Source organism: Bos indicus, chromosome 24 (assembly GCF_029378745.1).
Source record: "Bos indicus isolate NIAB-ARS_2022 breed Sahiwal x Tharparkar chromosome 24, NIAB-ARS_B.indTharparkar_mat_pri_1.0, whole genome shotgun sequence".
Lineage (NCBI taxonomy): Eukaryota > Metazoa > Chordata > Mammalia > Artiodactyla > Bovidae > Bos > Bos indicus.
Genome location: NC_091783.1, coordinates 53109693 through 53129714, shown reverse-complemented (window position 1 = coordinate 53129714; position 20022 = coordinate 53109693). Strand labels below are relative to the sequence as shown.

General features: G+C 38.3%; 1 protein-coding gene across 1 annotated transcript in view; it reads right to left on the bottom strand.

The window, feature by feature from the left end:
* Positions 1–20022, bottom strand: part of DCC (DCC netrin 1 receptor) — a 1293116-nt gene that overhangs the window by 257721 nt on the left and 1015373 nt on the right. The window contains exon 13 of the mRNA XM_070779092.1: positions 8713–8854. Coding sequence (XP_070635193.1) covers positions 8713–8854 — 142 coding nt within the window. The remainder of the gene's footprint in view (positions 1–8712; positions 8855–20022) is intronic.

Here is a 20022-nt window from a genome sequence, read left to right as displayed (position 1 = left end):
AGTAGCTTTTCATATCTTTCTATGATATCAGTAGTGAAGTTTTAACCCTCTGTACAGAGTAGTACCCAGATGATCCTAAAAATCCTGCCAACTTTTCTTGTAATACTATATTTTAGCTTAACTTTATAAAATTTTGCATTTTCTTCTAGAATATTGCTGTGGAATCTCACTAATAACACCTAGAAATTCTAGTATAAGAAAACATTTAAAGATATATACAACATTCCATTATTAAAAGAGATTGTAATGCTTAGTGAAACAGCCCATCTAATGCTGTTCATCCAACCAAGTGATCCTATAAATAAAGCAAGTATATTTCTGGAATAAGAAATTCACCAAGGGAGGGAATCCACTCCAACAGTTTTGCTGGTTAAATAAAATTATTCTTTAGATTACATTGAATCTGCTTTACTGTGGTTTTACCTACAGATAATTTTGAGTTTTACACAGTGGGGTTAAAAAGAAGTTAAATTCCACTTTCAAGATATCTTTACCCAAGTCTTCTGATCTAAATTCAGTGCCTTCAGTACCAGATCTTTATCAGCAGAATTAAACCTGTGACTCTCTTCTAGATTAGGTAAGTGAAGTACGCAGCGATAGGCAAAACCAGAAATGTGTGCTTTTCAGAGTCAGTCTGGACACTCCCCTGAATTCTAGCCTGCAAAAGTTCCTGCTTATTTGTTGTGAGGGGTACTTGGCCAGACGAGTTTTAGATGGGCTATGTGTATTCATGTTAGTTGCTCAGTTGTGTCTGACTCTTTTGAGATCCCATGGACTGTAGCTTGCCAGGCTCCTCTGTTCATGGAATTCTCCAGGCAAGAATACTGGAGTGGGTTGCCATTTCCTTCTGCAGGAGATCTTCCCAACACAGGGACTGAACCCGGGTCTCCTTTAATCTCACTTTCTCATATATAGTTATTAGGTAATAATACCTGCATTTCTATCTTAGGGTGTTCTTTTGAGAATCAAATGGCAAAACTGCTTTCACAAATAATTTATAAAATTAGACATTTGATAGACATAAAGACACCTAATATTTGCAAATTATTTTCTCATTTGAAACACTCCAGTGATGGATGGATAGATGGATTCATTCATTCATTCATTCACTGGAGACGGGATAGAAGGAAACCAATCTGTAAGCAAAAGCTATTTTCTGTGTATATTTCTCGAAGTTGTTATCTGAGATGTGTTTTCAGAGTTGGACTAATGAAAGTATTAACTAGGATTTTAAACCTAAATAAGCAGGGGAGTTTTGACTTAATCTCTTCTAAAGTTACTTAATTCCTTTAGCCGCCAAGATAATTTTTGATTTTTATTATTCAATATATATCTCTTTCCATCTCTGAGTTATTTCACTGTTCCTTTACATACTCACACAACCGCATAGTCATTGCCTATGGTCAATAACATATTACTGATAGCTTAAGAGTTAAGAATACAGGTGTTCAGTTTAGGCAGAATTAGATTCAAATTTTTGCTTTGCCACTTACTAACTGCATGACCTAAAAAACTTACTAGCCATCTTTCTTTGCCTAAGATTTCTCATCAATAAAATGGAGTCTATGAATAAAAAATTATTACAAAGGTTACATTTTAAAACAGACAAAGCTTTATTTTCTTATCATGGATATTTTTTTAGCTATACTGAGGTATACTTAATATACCAATTGCTGTGCATAGTTAATGTATACATTTTAATGAATTTAGACCTAAGCATAAACTATGATACCACCACTAGAAATAAGGTAATAAACCTATATATCACTTCCAAAAGACCCCCTTTTTCCCTTTGCTCTTTTTTTAGTGGTAAGAACACTTGGCATGAGATGCCTTCTGAAGTTTTTAAGTGCACAACACAGTATTGTTACCTGTGGGTGCTATGTCGTACGGCAGATCTCTGAAACTCATCTGTGTTGCAAAACCTTAATTTTATACCCATCGAACGACTCTCCATTTTCCCCTCTCCCTCTCCCCTGGCAACCACCATTCTGTTTTGTTTCCATGACTTTGAGTTTTAGATACTTCATGTATGTGGAACCATGTGGTATTTACCCTTCTGGGACTGACATTTCACTTAGCGCTGCATCTCCAGCCCAGCCATTTTGTGGCAAAAGGCAGGGTATTTTTTTCTTTTCTGTGATAAAGCTGAATAATATTCCATTGTGTGTACATACCACAGTTTCTTTGCTCATTTGTCAGTGGAAATTTGGGTTGTGTGACTACTGTTGTAATGAATATGAGAGGGCAGCTATGTCTTTGAGATCCTGACTTCAGTTCTTCTGGATATGTACTCAGAAGTGGGATTAGTGGTTCACTGCAGATTTGCTTTTAATTTTTTTGAGGAACCTTCATATTGTTTTCAGCATAGGAGCAGTTGTCAAATTTGCTATTGCTGTTATGACTATTATAAATGTTAAAGCTGTTTTTAATATTAATGATCATTTACAGATTCATACAACAGCCAGATTCACTCACAATACAGTGAGCTAAAGATGATAACACTGGATAGTTCAAGGAGCACATAGCTAGGAATTAGAGCATCTGTGATCTAGTTGGGATCTATACCTTTAGCTAATAGTGGATCTTAGCAATGTCACTCATCAAGCCTCCATTACCTCTTCAATAAAACAAGGGCTTTGGATGAGATGAATTGTGTGTTTTCTGTTCTGTTTGTCAGGGACCTAGAGTTCAGTCTCAGTCTCTATAGATCTAACTCATGTCTCTTGTGTCTTCTGCATTGGCAGGCTGATTCTCCCACCAGCACCACCTAGGAAGCCCTATCTAAGTAAACAGGCCTTTGTCACAGGAGGACTGGGGCTGTGTATCAGTCTGCTCTGTGTGTAGTGCACTGGGGGTGGTGGTCTGTTAAGAACTATCTTTTCCAATTATTATGGTCTTTTGGAATTCAAGCCCCATTACCTGCCAAGGCCAAGTGTTCAAGGGGTATGCATACCTGTGCGGGCTGTGCATCCCCACTGACTTTAGCGAGGTAGCAGGAAAGTAAAAAAATAAAAAATAAAAAACAAAAAACAAACTTGCTTTCTTGTTTCAGGAAGGCATTAAGGAACATGACTTACTGCATGTGCCCATGGGCTTCTGCAGCAGAACACAGGAGTGCCTTGACCTGGGTTGGGTGGGTGGGTGGTGTGTGTGTGTGTGCATGCACACGCACACACGTGTACACAGCCTCCTAGCTGCTTCTGCTTCTAAGTATGTGTGCAGAGCTAAGTCGCTTCAGTCTTTTCTGACTCTTTGAGACCCTATGGACTGTATCCCGCCAGACTCCTCTGTCATTCTCCAGGCAAGAATACCAGGGTGGGTTGCAATGCCCTCCTCCAGGGGATCTTCCCAACCAAGGGACTGGACCCAAGTCTCTTGTCTCCTGCTTTAGCAGGCAGGTTCTTTACTGCTAGCGCCACCTGGAAAGCCCTGCCTCTGAGTATAGCTTTATTCTAGAAGAATGATATAAGTAACGATGCTTTTCTTAGTTGTAAAAAAAGATATTGCTGAAAGTAGATTGTCTTCTGCTTGTTTCTGTCTCCAATAATAAATGCCTTCAAACTCTTAATTCCCCAGTTCTATTTCTACTTTCTTAGAATTTATGGTCAAGAGATGATGTATTATTCAAAGAATATAATTTCCCTCTATTTCCCTAATGTTAACCTTGTTACAAAATTGCTGTGCTATTGTTTCAATTTTTCAGTCCACAAAATACCAACGCATGCTTACCACTATGTTTATTCTTATATTGGCCATGAAGCATGAGAAAACTCTTATACTCAATTCCAAATAACCTTCTCTGAAGAGCACTCAAAAATGAAAAACAGGACTTTAAAATTTAGTTGACTTGGGTTCCCACAATAAAATTGATAGCAGTGATTTAAAATCCTTGTTATAACTCTGAATTACTTTGTTACTGCAGATGTCCCATTATCCTAGTAAAAAGCACACACAACAAAAAGCACCTGTCTAACAAACAGAACATGGTAAAAACCAATATTTGAGTTTCTACCCCTGAATATTTATATCATCAAAAGGAAGCACTCGGGCATTTTCAATTTTCTAACAGCCAAATCAATCTATTCATGTATTTTAAAGATACTGAAAACATGGGGGCAAATTCTGTACATTTTAAAGTGCTGAAGATTTATATAGAAAATCAATTACTTCCTCTTACTACACAGTGCATAGGTTACAAAATATATCCTGGGGACAAGTCAAAACCGCAGCCAATCTACCAGTGTGGAGTACTTCCTGATTCCCTGATGCTTTCTAGCATTAAAGACATTCCCACAATTCCCACAATTCCCACAATTTATGTTCCCACAATGCAACATAAGCCAGGACTGAGGCCAGGACACAGAACAGAGGAGAGGAAGACGGAGGCTTTGCAAAACTTGTTTTTAACACTTAAAGAATATGAGGCTATCCTCTGGGTCTTTCTATTCTTTATCTTAAATTAAAAATGAAGACCATGTAACTTTTCTGCAATAAATATCAAGCACAGTTATAAAGATAACTGTTCAGATGATGTTTGCATCCATTCGTTTTATAACAATTAAAATGAAGAAGGAACATTATGAATAAAAGTTGCAAGTTTGGAGTCCAGATTCCTATGGGCCTATAAAGATGGGAAGGGGCATGTCAATAACAAGCTAACGAATTCATCCTGTTGCTTTGCTTTTGACTGGGATGATATTAAGCCAGAGTGAAGATGGGTTACCCTATGCTGATGAGAAGTGCTAATTGCCACATAGGTTTTAGATGAGTAAAGATGTAGGACTGAATTATTTTTGGATAAAGATTTACTAGAGGGTACAATTCAAAATGATTGTCCTCGAGAGGAAAAGTAATAACGAGAGTCTGTAATGAGTAAAATACTGTATACTTGGAACATCCAAATATAGCTTTTCCTGGAAGCGTGGTCTTATTATTAAAGATCTTGAGATGAAATAATCCTAGATTACTACAGAGTCAATATCCAGTGAAGATATCCTTATAAGAAGGGAGGATACACAGACTCACAGAGGGAGTGACGCAAAGACGGAGGCAGATTTCTGAGAGATGTATCTCCAAGCTGAGGAATGTCAAGGGCTTCCAGCACCCACCAGAGGTTAGGAGACAAACATGAGACAGATTTTCCCGTAGAGCTTCCAGAAGGAATGACCTCTACAGAAACCTTGATTTTGGATTTCTGGTTTCTCCTGAACTGAAAAAGAAAATTATGTTGTTTCTGGCCACCACATTGTGGTAATTTGTTATGACCCCCTAGGACTATTACAGCATCTTTGATAAGAAAAAGTCTAATTCTTGCTATTCTATACAGTGATCTTAAATGAGTTTACTTTTTGTTGAGAGAAAATTCTAAACGTTTGTATATTTAGAGATTCAGAAGCTTGGCTTGATAATACTGAGCTGAATGTGTTAAATCCCATTTGACAAAAAAAAAAAACAAAAAAAAACATAAACACTAAACAATTCATTTCAGTAAGGTATTTTGGACACATGGTTACTATTCTTAATTTATTTTCTTGACTAGCCCCTTTTTAGCTGTTCAGTGAGCACAGAGTCAGTCAGTGGTATGAAATTTTCAATCTTGGTAACCAAGTGTTATGACATTAGAGTCTTGATATTTTATTTGCTTTTCATTTTACATACATGGTTAAAAATACATATTTCACTGTTACACAATTAAGCAATAATCACTATTAATATTTGGGTATTTAGAATATATTATTCTAAATATTTTCTTCAGAATTTTTTTTGGTTTATAAATATGGACTCATGCTTAATATTGATATCAAACTGAGCTTTTCACTTAATATGTATTAAATATTTAACATTGAATTTAATATGTTTACATTTCAATATTTGCAATAGATATACAGCATTTCATGATATGATTGTGTCTGAATTTTCTAGGTAACTGCCTATAGTTAGATACTTAGGGTCTTTTTATCTTATGCAATGAACATGTTTTTAGTTTAAAACTTTGCAAAAAAATATGTCTGCAGAATTGGAATAAACTCCTAGAAGCTGGAAACCTGAATCATATATTTACAGATACATACACACGTGCACTGGAGAAGGCGATGGCACCCACTCCAGTACTCTTGCCTGGAAAATCCCATGGGCGGAGGGGCCTGGTGGGTTGCAATCCATGGGGTTGCAAAGAGTTGGACACGACTGAGTGACTTCACTTTCACTTTTCACTTTCATGCATTGGAGAAGGAAATGGCAACCCACTCCACTCGTTCTTGCCTGGAGAATCCCAGAGACAGGGGAGCCTGGTGGGCTGCTGTCTATGGGGTCGCACAGAGTCGGACACGACTGAAGCGACTTAGCAGCACATACATGCACACTTGTATATACCACAAATCTCCACATTGCTTTCTGGAAAGATTCTGGAATCTTTCTGTACTACAAGTGGTATACAAAAGTTCATCTTTCTCATATGCTTTCCAAAACAACATATCATCATTCATTTTTATCTTTATTACTTTAATCAAAGGAGAATGCTAACTCATTTTTCTTTTAATTTGCATTTCCTTACTAATAAGATTAAACATTTTATTAGGCTTGTTGGCCATTTATAGTCCTGTAAATTGAATATCCATTTGTTAGTTTTTCTACTAGAATGTGCATATTTTAATGAATTATTTTATTAAAAAAAGAAATGTATACTTTAAATGCTTTTCATTGGAGAAGGAAAATCAATGATTAAACATGTTTCTGGGCTTCAAATTCCTATATCTATAGAAATTACACTAAATTTTTTTCAGCAAGATTTTTTAATTTTGGTGATTTCTTTTAAAGTAAACTATGTGCATGTTGTACCAAATATTCCAATGAGAACAAATGGCTCATTTCAATTATTTTACCTTCCAATCATTTTATCAGGTAAAGAGACATACCGTCTTGGCTTTCTTTAAGCTTTTTAAATGACATGGTGCTTGTTTTTCTTTTTAAAATAGTTTCTATTGGAGTAGAGTTGATTTACAGCGTTGTGTTAGTTTCTATGGAAAAGCCAAGTAAATTGACTATACAGATACCCCCTTCCTTTTTGGACTTGCTTCCCATCCAGGGCACCGCGGAGCACTGAGGAGAGTTCCCTGTGCTTGCAGAAAGCTCTCATTAGTTATCCATTTCATAGGTGGTGCCAATGGCATGTGTGTGTCAACCCTAATCTTCCAACAGTGTCATAACTTCCATTTAGGAGATTTTGTCTAGATATAAAACAAGTCACGTGATTTTTGGAGATCTATTTTGGAAGCACACTCACCATCACATTACCATTTTATAGGCATAAGAGGCACAAATTTACGAGGAAAAACTAAGTTTCTATCAAGTCTCATACTGTAGGCTGAGCAAGTAGCTTAAATTGTGTGTGTGTTTTACGATTTCAGATAGAAATTTACTGAGTACTCTATATCAAGAAAGGAATAAATAAGGAATTACTTCTCATCTGTGATGAATGCTTACTTGGTTTTCTGCAAGTTATTCTGTAAGCTTTAATTTGCCTGTTGTCATGAATCAAGTGTATGTGCCATGACCCACATGTTTAACTTGATCCACCGATTCCTGCCATTGCTATCTGCTTTGCTTCCCAAACCCTTTGTTCAACGTTCTCTTTGGTACTACAAAGCCTAGACCAAGCCATCCCCATTAAGTGCTGATAGGCAAGGAGAGAATTTCACACTTGTGCATTTACCGGAAGTGCTGGCTTCCCAGGGGACCGTCAGGAGGCAGAGAATAGTTAACAACCTGTTGTGGGCTTACTTTGACCAGTGACAGACAAGAGAGAAACAGCTCATACTTTCTATCCAGCCATCCACACTGGGCCCCAGTAGTTCAGTGGCTTCTGAAACCTCCTCTCTCCTACCCCGCCCCTCACCCCCAACAGCCTGCAAGAACAAGCTGGCTTTGGGTTTGTTCTAACTGTGGCCAGTTCAAGAAGTCATCATTTGATTTATTTTCCTCCCTGGGTCCCTTCTCTTGTTCCTTCATTCTTGCCTTCCTGGGCTTGTCCCCTAAATGCATTAACTTGAAGGCCTGACTTAGTCTCTGTTTTCCCGGAATTGGACTGACATGTATTAATGGTTCCAACAGTTAAAGGAAATATATGATTATTCATCTTATATATATATCAAAATTATCTTAATACTATATGGAAATTGGGTCCAGTTTTCAGGAAGAATTTTAACCCAACATGAATTTTACCAATATTGCTACAGAAGTGAATTTACTTTTATACTTATGGAAAGTAGAATAATTGTTCTTTTCATTCCCCAAACCACTCCTCTCTCCATTTTCCAGCCTCATTCTCACTCCTGGAGTTTGGGCAGAGAAGGCTCAAAATGACTTAAACTTGGAACCATGTGAAATGACTTAAACTTGAACCATGTGATTACATGATTTTAAAAGTTATTAAACAGTTAAATGTTATTTGATGACAGAAATTGTTGAGTTAGCAATACTAATATGGATAAGAATTCAAAGATATATTTATTAAAATGGTGATATTGAAGTAAACATGTTGTGAAAGCATTACAGGGAATCAAGTCAAAAATATAAAGTTATTCTTGTTCAGACCAGTACATGCCACCTACCAGGAGAAAAATGAATGTTCCTTTGAAGTGAGAGTATGTTTTACTGCCGAGGCATTTGATTCACCGAAACCTTCTAAGACCACAGCACGTGAGCACTGACCTGTGAACAGGTACCAGAGGTTATTTGGCTCCAGTGTTTCCATCTCACCCCTGCGGGTTGTCTTTCTGTGCCGAATTTTATAACCAGTAATAAATCCATTTTGTGTTCCTGATGGAGGAGGCAGCCAGCTTACTTTGATACTCTGTAAAATAACAGATGTAAATTACATCATTAGAGAAAGGAAGAACAACAAGATGGGGTCAAAGAACTGACCCAAACCTAAGTGCAAATAAGGCAGAAATGCAAGAAGTGTCAGAGATTATCCCTCAGAACCAAGTTAAATCCATTCTTATAGCTGTGTGTCTGATTTTGACAAATTTACACAATTCATTTGATTGATTATATACATCACTATCTCTCTACTGCAAATGCCACGAAAATGACAATAAATATTCTAAATGGTGTAAAGCCATAAGGAAATAGAAAACAGGCCACTAATGGATGAGAAATATTAACAAATTTTTAGAAGTTACAGAAGAAGCAAAGTATTGCAACTGAGCCAAAGGAGAAAGATGACATCTACATACCTCCTTAAAGATATTAATGAAAACAAGGTGATTAGCATGACAAAATTCAGGGAAGACTGGGAATTATTGCTTCCTGAGTACCTTAGAAAGCAGGACTAAAGCACAATTTTGAGAGAGAAGATGGATTGAAAATCCTATCACATTCAGCAGTCAGTCAGCTAACCCTCCCTGAACTTGGTGTAGCCAGGAGCTTCATTTTCTAGGGATACTGAAACAGAAGCTACAGATTTAGGGACACCAGACACAGAAGAGAACAGAGATAAGGGTGAGAGTTAAGTCAATGACATGAGTCATTCAAGTCTTCTTCCTTCATCTGATATCTAGAACAACGGCAACCAGGTGTACACTTCCCAGACAGAATATCAGATAATTGTTCTCTAGAGAAAATTGAAAAGAAAAAGAGAAAACAACAACCAGGTCCCTAATTAATCTCCCAACAGTGAGAATCTCACGTAATAACCCCCACTCATGCACTAGAATTTGCACTTCATAATCACCTTTAGAGTACCGCATTTTTATGTAAACTGATAATTCTTGACTATCAGACATTGAAACAAACCTTTGGCATAAGAAGCATTAGTGTTTAGAGCAGAAAAAGGATCCAAAGAACTGTCATTGATACCCTAATAATCAAAGAGAAGATACTGACTCCATAAATAGTGTAAAAGTATAAAAAAAAACAAAAGATTTTTAAAAGCCTATGACATTCATAATTTGGTTGCATAAATTAAATATGCAACAGATAAATTGGAAAATAAAGTAGTAAAAGCCTCCCAAAATTCAGTGGGGAAAATGACAATCAAGGGAAATAGGAGAGAAAAGATAAAAAATAGGTGGTTTAGTTCATAACTTCAGCTAGTGAGATAAGAGGATGAAGGAGCAGGATAAAGAAAACACTAAAAATTAGAGACAAAACAAAGCAAAACAAAACAACAAAACACCAAATCTTCCTTTCAATAAAACCTTTGCAGAAGTGGAAGATTGAGACCTCATTCTGAAAGGGATTATGGAATATCTAACATAATAAATGAAAAGAACCACATTAATAAATTTAAAGAATCATATTATATGAAACATTAGAGAATCATGGGGAAGGGAGGATCCAACATCTTCCAGAATGGATGCGAGAAAAAAAAGAAAAAGGGGTATATAAATTATAATCAGGAGTAAGAATAGCATCAGATTTCTCAAAAACAAACAAACAAAAAACATTTTAAGATTGAAAAGAACATTTAAACCTAGAATTTCATGTCTAGTCAAATAAACTATGATGTGAGAGGGAAATATAACACACATGTATGTACACATACTAGTATAAGTATAGGGATATTTCGGATATGAATGGCTTCCAAGATGTCCATCTGTGTACCCTTTACCAGGAGGCTAATGAAGGTATGCTCCAGGAAAGTGAGAGGCAAACTAAGAAAGGAAAAGATCTGAAATCCCACAAATGGAGAATCCAAAACAGAAAGAGAAATATGGAATTTTCAGAAAGGTAGTGAGGAAAACAGCAAGACTGGGTTTTAAAGAACACTAGTCAAAAGAGTTGTACTGTATAATTCCATTGATATGAAGTTTCAGAATAGACAAAACTAGTCTACAGTAATGCACATCAGAGAAGCAGCTGCCCATGGTAACTGCACTGAAACACCTGGCTGGATATGGGTACAAGGAAGCGTCTTGGGGTAACAAAACTGTGTCATAGTTCAAGTTTGCTATATGGGTGAATACAACTGTCAAAACACATTGTTACGGGCTAAATTTTGAACTCCTCCTAACCCACCCTCCAAAGACCCCAGTTCATACGATGATATCCTAATCGCCAATACCTCAGAAAGTTATTTAGAGATAGGGCCTTAAAATAGGTAATTAAGGTTAGATGAAGCCGTTAGTGCGGGCCCTAATCCAACATGCCTGGTATTACGACACAGAAAGACTGGAACACAGACACACACTGAGGACGATCACGTGATGACCCTGGAAGAAGACACCCATCTACGAGTTAAGGAGAGAGGACGCAGAAGAAATGATGCTACAATAAACCTTGATCTTGGACTTCTAGCCTTCAGAACCGTGAGAGAATAAACACCTATGACTTAAGCCACTTAGTCTGTGGAATCTGTTATGACAGCCCTAACAAATGAATACACTCATGGAACTGAACATTTAGGATTTCTGCACTTCACTTTTAATTATACTTCATCCAAGGAAGAAGGAATAGAAGAAAACAAGGAAGAAGAGATGGAAGGGAAAAGGAAGAAGGCTGAGGAAGGGAAATGGGGTGTATGTGTGCTGAATCCTGACATAATAATAATGTAGTCAATGATCTGTAACACTGGTGAATTGAAATTAGGGAATTAAGGGCCATTAAAGGCACATTAATGAGAAACATAAAGGTACATGCCAGAAGAAATAACAGCTAAAAGTGATGGATATGGGAACCGGAAGGAATGAGAACAGTCTGGAAACAGGTAGGGAATAATCTAGTGGTCTTTGTTACAAGCCTCACTGATATTAATTAACCTAAAATAATGCATATGTAATATTTTGAAGAAATTTTAAATTAATTTATAAAACAAACACATAAAATTGTTCTTTTAGACCAATCGAAAAATAAATGATCATCAGAGGCAAAAATCCCTGAGTTGGGAAGATCCCCTGGAGAAGGAAATGGCAACCCACTCCAGGATTCTTGCCTGAGAAATCTTATGGACATAGGAGCCTAGTGGACTACAGTCCACGGGGTTGCAAAGAATCGGACACAATTGAGTGACTGACGACTAACTAACTAAACTCAATGCCAAGGAATGGATTTCTGAACCCTTGGTCCACAACCCCAGGACCGCCTAGCAGAGACACAGCAGTGTGCTCCAGCGATATGGGAGCTTGAGCCCGTTCTTCCGGATCTGTTACAAATCAGCTAGCTCTCTACAAATGATTCAGTTTCCGTAAAAAGATTTTAAAAAGTCACAGCTATTTGCTCAGCATTAAAAAAAAAAAAAATTCAACGAACATGCCAGCTAGAATCAGTTCTCATCATTTGCAGTAGTTATTTTCTGTAAAGGTATTGCAGACACGGAATTTGAACAATACTGGAATATTGTTCCCAGGTAAAATACAAGTTCAGGTTCTACTGAGACTTTGGTGACACATTTTTGTCAACTCATCAATACCTCACCTAGTTTCATATGCGCTCCTGTTTAATGGCACCTTATTTAACATCATCACTGATGCATTAACATTGAACTCACAATCAAGAGCACAACAGTGCACAGCTGAACAAAGCTCATCTAATACATGTATTTTCTCCATAAGGCACACTGCAGCCTTTATGCACTTAGGGACACTCGACAAGGCTTCAGCATTACACTTGGGGACCATTTTCATCAGCAAACTTTCCAAAAGAAATCAATAAACGAATGCCCCAAAGTGCATTTATTTAACCACAAAAGAGACACTTGGTTACAACATGAGAACTGAAACAAGACGACAGAGCATCTCCTTGTTCAGCCTCAGCTGGGAAAACGTGTTCCTGGAGACACAAAGTTTTCACTGATCCCCATAGGTGCAGTGTGCAAGTCTACAGATGACTGTAGAGACACTGTGGGACAAATAAATTTTAGCATGTAGGTGAAATTGCAGATATAGAGTCTACAAATAATAAGGATCAAATACAATGATATAATTGTATTCCCATCTCTTTTCAGAGAGAGATGGGAATACCAGACCACCTGATCTGCCTCTTGAGACACCCGTATGCAGGTCAGGAAGCAACAGTTAGAACTGGACATGGAACAATAGACTGGTTCCAAACAGGAAAAGGAGTACATCAAGGCTGTGTATTGTTACTCTGCTTATTTAACATATATACAGAGTACATCATGAGAAACACTGGGCTGGAAGAAGCACAAGCTGGAATCAAGATTGCCGGGAGAAATATCAATAACCTCAGATATGCAGATGACACCACCCTTATGGCAGAAGGTGAAGAAGAGCTAAAGAGCCTCTTGCTGAAAGTGAAAGAGGAGAGTGAAAAAGTTGGCTTAAAGCTCAACATTCAGAAAACTAAGATGGCATCCAGTCCCATCACTTCATGACAAATAGATGGGGAAACTGGAAACAGTGGCAGGCTTTATTTCTGGGGGCTCCAAAACCACTGCAGATAGTGACTGCAGCCATGAAATTAAAAGACACATACTCCTTGGAAGAAAAGTTATGACCAACCTAGACAACATATTAAAAAGCAGAGACTTTACTTTGCCAACAAAGGTCTGTCTAGTCAAGGCTATTGTTTTTCCAGTAGTCCTGTATGGATGTGAGAATTGGACTATAAAGAAAGCTGAGCACTGAAGAAATGATGCTTTTGAACTGTGGTGTTGGAGAAGACCCTTGGGAGTCTCTTGGACTGCAAGGCGATCCAACCAGTCCATCCTAAAGGAAATCAGTCCTGGGTGTTCATTGGAAGGACTGATGCTGAAGCTGAAACTCCAATACTTTGCAACCTGATGTGAAGAGCTGACTCATCTGAAAAGACTGATGCTGGGCAAGATTGAAGGTGGGAGGAGAAGGGGATGACAGAGGATGAGATGGTTGGATGGCATCACCAGCTCAGTAGGAATGAGTTTGAGTGAACTCTGGGAGTTGGTGATGGACAGGGAGGCCTGGCGTGCTCTGGTCCATGGGGTCGCAAAAAGTCAGATAGGACTGAGGAACTGAACTGAACTGACAATGATATAATAAACATATTAATAATTACAGAAGAACTCAGCCATATAAATTAATCTGAATATTTAAGTTGTCAGAATATATTTGAAAGAGTATGGCACTACTGAAAGCATTTACATCACCCCTGCTGCTGCTGCTGCTGCGAAGTCGCTTCAGTTGTGTCCAACTCTGTGCTACCCCATAGACGGCAGCCCATCAGGCTCCCCTGTCCCTGGGATTTTCCAGGCAAACGCACTGGAGTGGGGTGCCATCGCCTTCTCCTTACATCACCTCTATTGTTTTTTAAATATAGGAAACTAAGCAACATTTTTGCATTCTTAATAATACATGTTACTTTTTTTGCACATATTCTAGACCTGGAAGTGGTCCAGTCACCCCACATATCTACATGAGTTATACTTTTTATCCTCACAATGACCCAATGAGTTAAGGTCTATCATTATGGCCTTTGTACAATCATGTCAACAGGGAGATAGAATGGTTAAGTAGCTTGAAACCATGAGGCAGTAAATGATGGAGGCAGGATATGAACTGAGATAATACCAGTTTGAAGCTGGGATTCTTTACTATTTAATGTTGCCTCTTGAGGGAGTTCCAAAGGCTGAGAGCCTAACTCATTCAGTTATTATTCATTCAAAATATATTGACTACATCTCTGCTGTGTTGCAAGCACTAGCTTTGGGACTTTTATAAATCATGATAGTATATTCATTCTGGCTGAGGAAATAGAGATATAAACTCATAATGAAAACAAAGTGCTAAATAGATAATCCCAGAAAATACAATGAAAGTATAATAAATGGAGAAGTTAATTCTGTGTCATGTGGTCAAGAAAGACTTGACAAACAGCCCATCCTTTAAATGTGAGATTTATGGAGGGGATAGATAAGATATTTAAGATAAAGTGAATACTGAGAGCAAGTTCCAGGGGTCATGACAATATAGAGCCTCTTCAAGTGAAGGTCGAGTAACTACGTAGTGGCTAGAGCAAATGGGACATGTAGGACAATGTAATGGAAAGGCAGATGGAAAGAAGAACAGTATTTTAGGCCATGCTAAGGAAAAACATGGTTAGATCAATGTGGTTAAGGCATTTGGTTAAGTTTTGGGGAAGAAACTCATGAATAAAATAGCAATATATTGTCCTCTTCATCCAAAGAAACATAGCCTTAAATATGTGCATGCACACACACACAAACACACACCTCTCCTGACTCCGTCACACACATATCCATGCACATGCTTGCAAATGTTTTAGATAGTAGTAAAGAAAACCAGATTGGATGAAGAGTTATGCCTTATATTTATACTCCACTATACATCTATTTTTTATTTTTCAATGCCTCAAGACAGTCATGGCTGATATTGTTACCACTTTGCAATTTCATAAAGGAGATAATTGTGTTAAATGAATGGGCAAAAGTCACACTGTATCATCACAGGATGATTATCAGACTATTGAGTCTAATGTCCTTTTTATTATTTCATACTAAAGTAAATAATCATAGAGCCTCTACTTGGAAATTCTAATCACCTCGATTATTCTAAAAATACTATTGTGAGGAATAAAAACTGAATTTAAATAATTAGTTTTTAATATATCTAATAGACTTTTGCCTTAGTAGCTCTTGGCAAATCAAGAAGGGTCATTTTCTAAGGACTAAAAGCCTGTTTTTTAAAGACAAACTTAAATTCAAATAGAAAATTAAAAAAAAAAATTAAGATCTTAGACCAAGAGGTAAAACCTTATGAGTTCAAGTTAAAGCTTTGTTATGACTTTGTTGAGTGACCTCTCATAAGTCTTATAAATGACCACATATTGAAAACAGGAGAATAACTGTATTTAGTATATCTTACAAATGATTGCAAATCACTTGATAAACTTGGAGATTTTAATTATACTAATGATTACATGAACAATACTTAGTGACAGACAATAATTTTTCTTTATAGTATTTGAGGAACTTGCAGTGATTGTATAACTTACTCTCACATGACCGATACCTTAGTATCAATGTCAGGCAGTAACTAATTAATAGAATCCATTATATGCTCTAGACACCAGGAGGCAAACCCCTTAATGGTTATTATTCATCTTTTGAAATAATTTCAGCTTTTTAATTTATTTTCATATGCTAAGTTTATTAGCATCTTTTATGCTTTCTCACTGATTTCAAGCAAGCAGCAGCAGATTGCAAAGATCAAACTGTTTCTGCATAGGATCTTCTGCAGATGACATGCCAGGATGTCCCAGATTATACTGTATTGGGAAGTTAAATAAAAGTGGATTTTAATGCCCGTCTCCTCACCAAGCCACCTAAACCTGTCACAACCTGGTCTTCACGGGCAAGACTGGTAATGATTTTTATTAAAAGTACTTAAACACATGACCTTCGACTTTTGAAAAATCAATTCTAGGTCCTTTCATTGCTTGAAGGGAAAAAGTAATCCTTTTCAGTGTTGCGGTGTTCTATCTTGAGTCAAGCATTAATTTCATTTTTCAGATTTGGAAAAAAAGAACCACAAAACTGAACTTCTCCAAATCCCTATATCCCTTCATTGATTATCACGAAAATGAATCTGTTTACAAGTGAGAATGGTGGAGAGCAGTTAGGCTTATTGATTTAAAAGAAAAGATTTTCTTGGTCATTATCTCCTAACTGTCTGAGATAACCCTGTCCAATTTGGTGACGTGGTTATTATCCTTCTCAGGGACTCCATTAATCCACTCCTTAATTCTTTCTTCATCCTAGATGTGCATAAGTAATAACTAACAAAATGGAAAAAAAAATTAGATAAGCTCATGACTCCACCCTCAAGTTTTTTTTCCAGAGGCTACATTCACAAATTTCTGTTTTCAATTCCATATATCACACTGCACACCTACAGCTGGCCTCACTCTCTCTAGAGTGAAGTACAGGAGAAGACTAGCCCCTCTTCAAACATGTTCAGTAGTAGAGAGCCTTTTTTTTTGTCATAAATTCTGTATTTATGGGAATGTGTTGAATCTCATGTGAACTTCCTTGAAGAATGGAATATGCTTTCAGTACTCGTGAGGCTCTACAGATTTTATTAAAGAGAGCCCATCAACACTTCCAAAAACCCTATTTTCATTGTGTCCCTGACCTATCCCCTTATTTACATTCCCTCTGCCTCTGTCTTAATTCAGAACATAATTTACAATGGCCCAGAACACAGACATAGCTAAGTAACTGATCCCCATGCCTCAGGGTCACACTGCTCACATCCATATTAGTCACCTTCCTTATCAGTCAAGGAACCAGTTAAGCTCTCTGGGCCTAAGTTTTCTCATCTGCATTATGAACTAATAACAGTACCGACCTCAAAGGCTTATGGTATGGATTAAAAAAAAAAGACAGTGGGAACACAGAACTTCCATCAGATTAGAGTGCTGGTGCACATAATCATGCAGGAAATTATAAATACTTTAAGGGAGGAAAGAGAAAAGAAAAAGAGCAAAAGAGAAAGAGATTAAGAGATAAGGAGGCAACACATGAATACTAGTGGGGTAAGGGGGTGGGTGGGATGGATAGGGAGACAGGGATTGGCATATTTATACTACTGCTATAAAAGAGATAACTCATGAGTTTACTCAATGTTCGGATGCTAAGTCGCTTCAGTCGTATCTCACTCTGTGTGACCCCATAGACGGCTGCCCACCAGGCTCCCCTGTCCCTGCAATTCTCCAGGCAACAACCCTGGAGTGGGTTGCCATTTCCCTTTCCAGTGCATGAAAGTGAAAAGTGAAAGTGAAGTCGCTCAGTCGTGTCCGACTCTCAGCGACCCCATGGACTGTGGCCTTCCAGGCTCCTTTGTCCATGGGATTCTCCAGGCAAGAGTACTGGAGTGGGGTGCCATTGCTTTCTTTGACTCAATGTTCTGCAATGACCTAAATGTGAAGTAAATCCCCAAAAGAGGGGGTATATGTATATGTTTAGCTGATTCACTTTGCTGTACAGCAGAAACTGACACACTATTGTAAAGCAACTTTACTTCAATAAAAATAAATTAACAAATAAAAATTTTAAAAAGATAAGGAGACAGAGAATAAAGAAAGGCAGGGGAGGATTGGTTCATGATGGCAGAGTAGAAGGACATGTGCTCATCTTTTCCTGCAAGAACACCAAAATCGCAACTAGCTACTGAACAATCAATGGCAGAAGGGCACTGGAACACAACAAAAAAACATATCCCATGTCCAGGGACAAAGGAGAAATGGCAATGAGATGATAGGAGGGGTGCAATCATGATAAAATCAAATCCCATAGCTGCTGGGTGGGCAACCCACAAACTGGAGAACTGTAATACCAAAGCAAAGGGACTGGGAATCCCCGGGGGATTTGACTTTGAAGGCCAGCAGAACTTGATTACAGGACTTACACAGGACTGGGGGAAACAGAGACTCCGCTCTTAGAGGGCACAAACAAAACCTTGTGTGCACCAGTACTCAGGGGAAAGGATACGTGACCCTACAGGAGGCTGAGCCAGACCTGTCTATGCGTCTCCTGCAGACGTATGGGTTGGCAGTGGGCTGCCGCGGGGCCAGGGACGCTGGCAGCAGCAGTCCTGGGAGGTGCGTGCTGCTGTAAGCCCTCTTGGTGGTGGCCATTGGCCCTACCATAGAGTCTGTAGACTCCAGGACTGGGTCGCCCCAGAACAACTAACAGAGAGGAGGCACAGTCCCACACATCAGCAGACAATTGGATTAATGATTTACTGGGCAAGGAAGGCCCTGCCCACCAGAGAAAGACCCAGTTTTCCCCACAGCCAGTCCCTCCCATCAGGAAGCTTGCACAAGTCTCTTATTCTCATCCACCAGAAGGCAGACGGAAGCAAGAACTACAATCCCATGGCCTCCTGAATGAACACCACACTCACAGAAATTTAACCAAAATGAAAAGAAATGGCATTATATCCCAGATAATGGAACAAGATAAATCCCCAGAAAAACAAGTAAATGAATTGGAGATAGGCAAAAATGGCAACCCACTCCAGTATTCTTGCCTGGAGAATCCAAGGGACAATCCCATGCTGTCTATGGGGTCGCACAGAGTCGGACACGACTGAAGAGACTTAGCAGCAGCAGCAGCAGCAACCTTCCAGAAAAAGAATTCAAAATAATGATCGTGAAGATGATCCAGGATCTCAGAAAAAGCATGGAGGCAAAAATTGAGAAGATGCAAAAGATGTTTGCCAAAGACCAAAAATGTTTACAAACAGAGATGAAAAAGGCACTAGAAGGAATCTATAGCAAAATAACTAAGGGAGAAGAATGGATAAGTGATCCGGAGGACAGAATGGTGGAAATCACTGCTGCACAATGGAATATAGGAAAAATAAGGAAAAAATAAAAAATAAAACAGCCTAAGAGACCTCTGGGACAACATTAAACACATCAACATTGTCATTATAGGGTCCCAGGAGAAGACAGAAAGGACCCCCCAAAAATATTTGAAGAGATAATAGCTGAAAACTTCCCTAACATGGGAAAGGAATTAGTCAACCAAATCCAGGAAGCTGGGGGACCTTCTGAACCCAGGGATCAAACTCAGGTCTTTCTCATTGCAGGCAGATTCTTTACTAGCTGAGCCACCAGGGAAGCCCAAGAATACTGCAGTGGGTAGCCTATCTCTTCTCCAGGGGATCTTCCTGACTCAGGAATCAAACCAGGGTCTTCTGCATTGCAGGCAGATTGTTTACCAGCTGAGTTACCAGGGAAGCCACATAGGGTCCCAGGCAGGATAAACCCAAGGATTAACACAATGAGACACAGAGCAATCAAAATGGTGAAAATTAAAGACAAAGATAAAATATTAAAAGCAACAAAGGAGTTCCCATAAGTTATAAGCTGATTTCTTAACAGTAATTCTGCAAGCTAGGAGGGGATGGCACAATATATCCCAAGTGATGAAAGGGAAGATCCTGTAACCAAGAATACTCTACCCAGCAAGACTCTCGATCAGATTTGATGGAGATATCACAAGTTTTATAGACAAGCAAGAATTAAGAGAATTTAGCGCCACTAAAGCAATTTTAC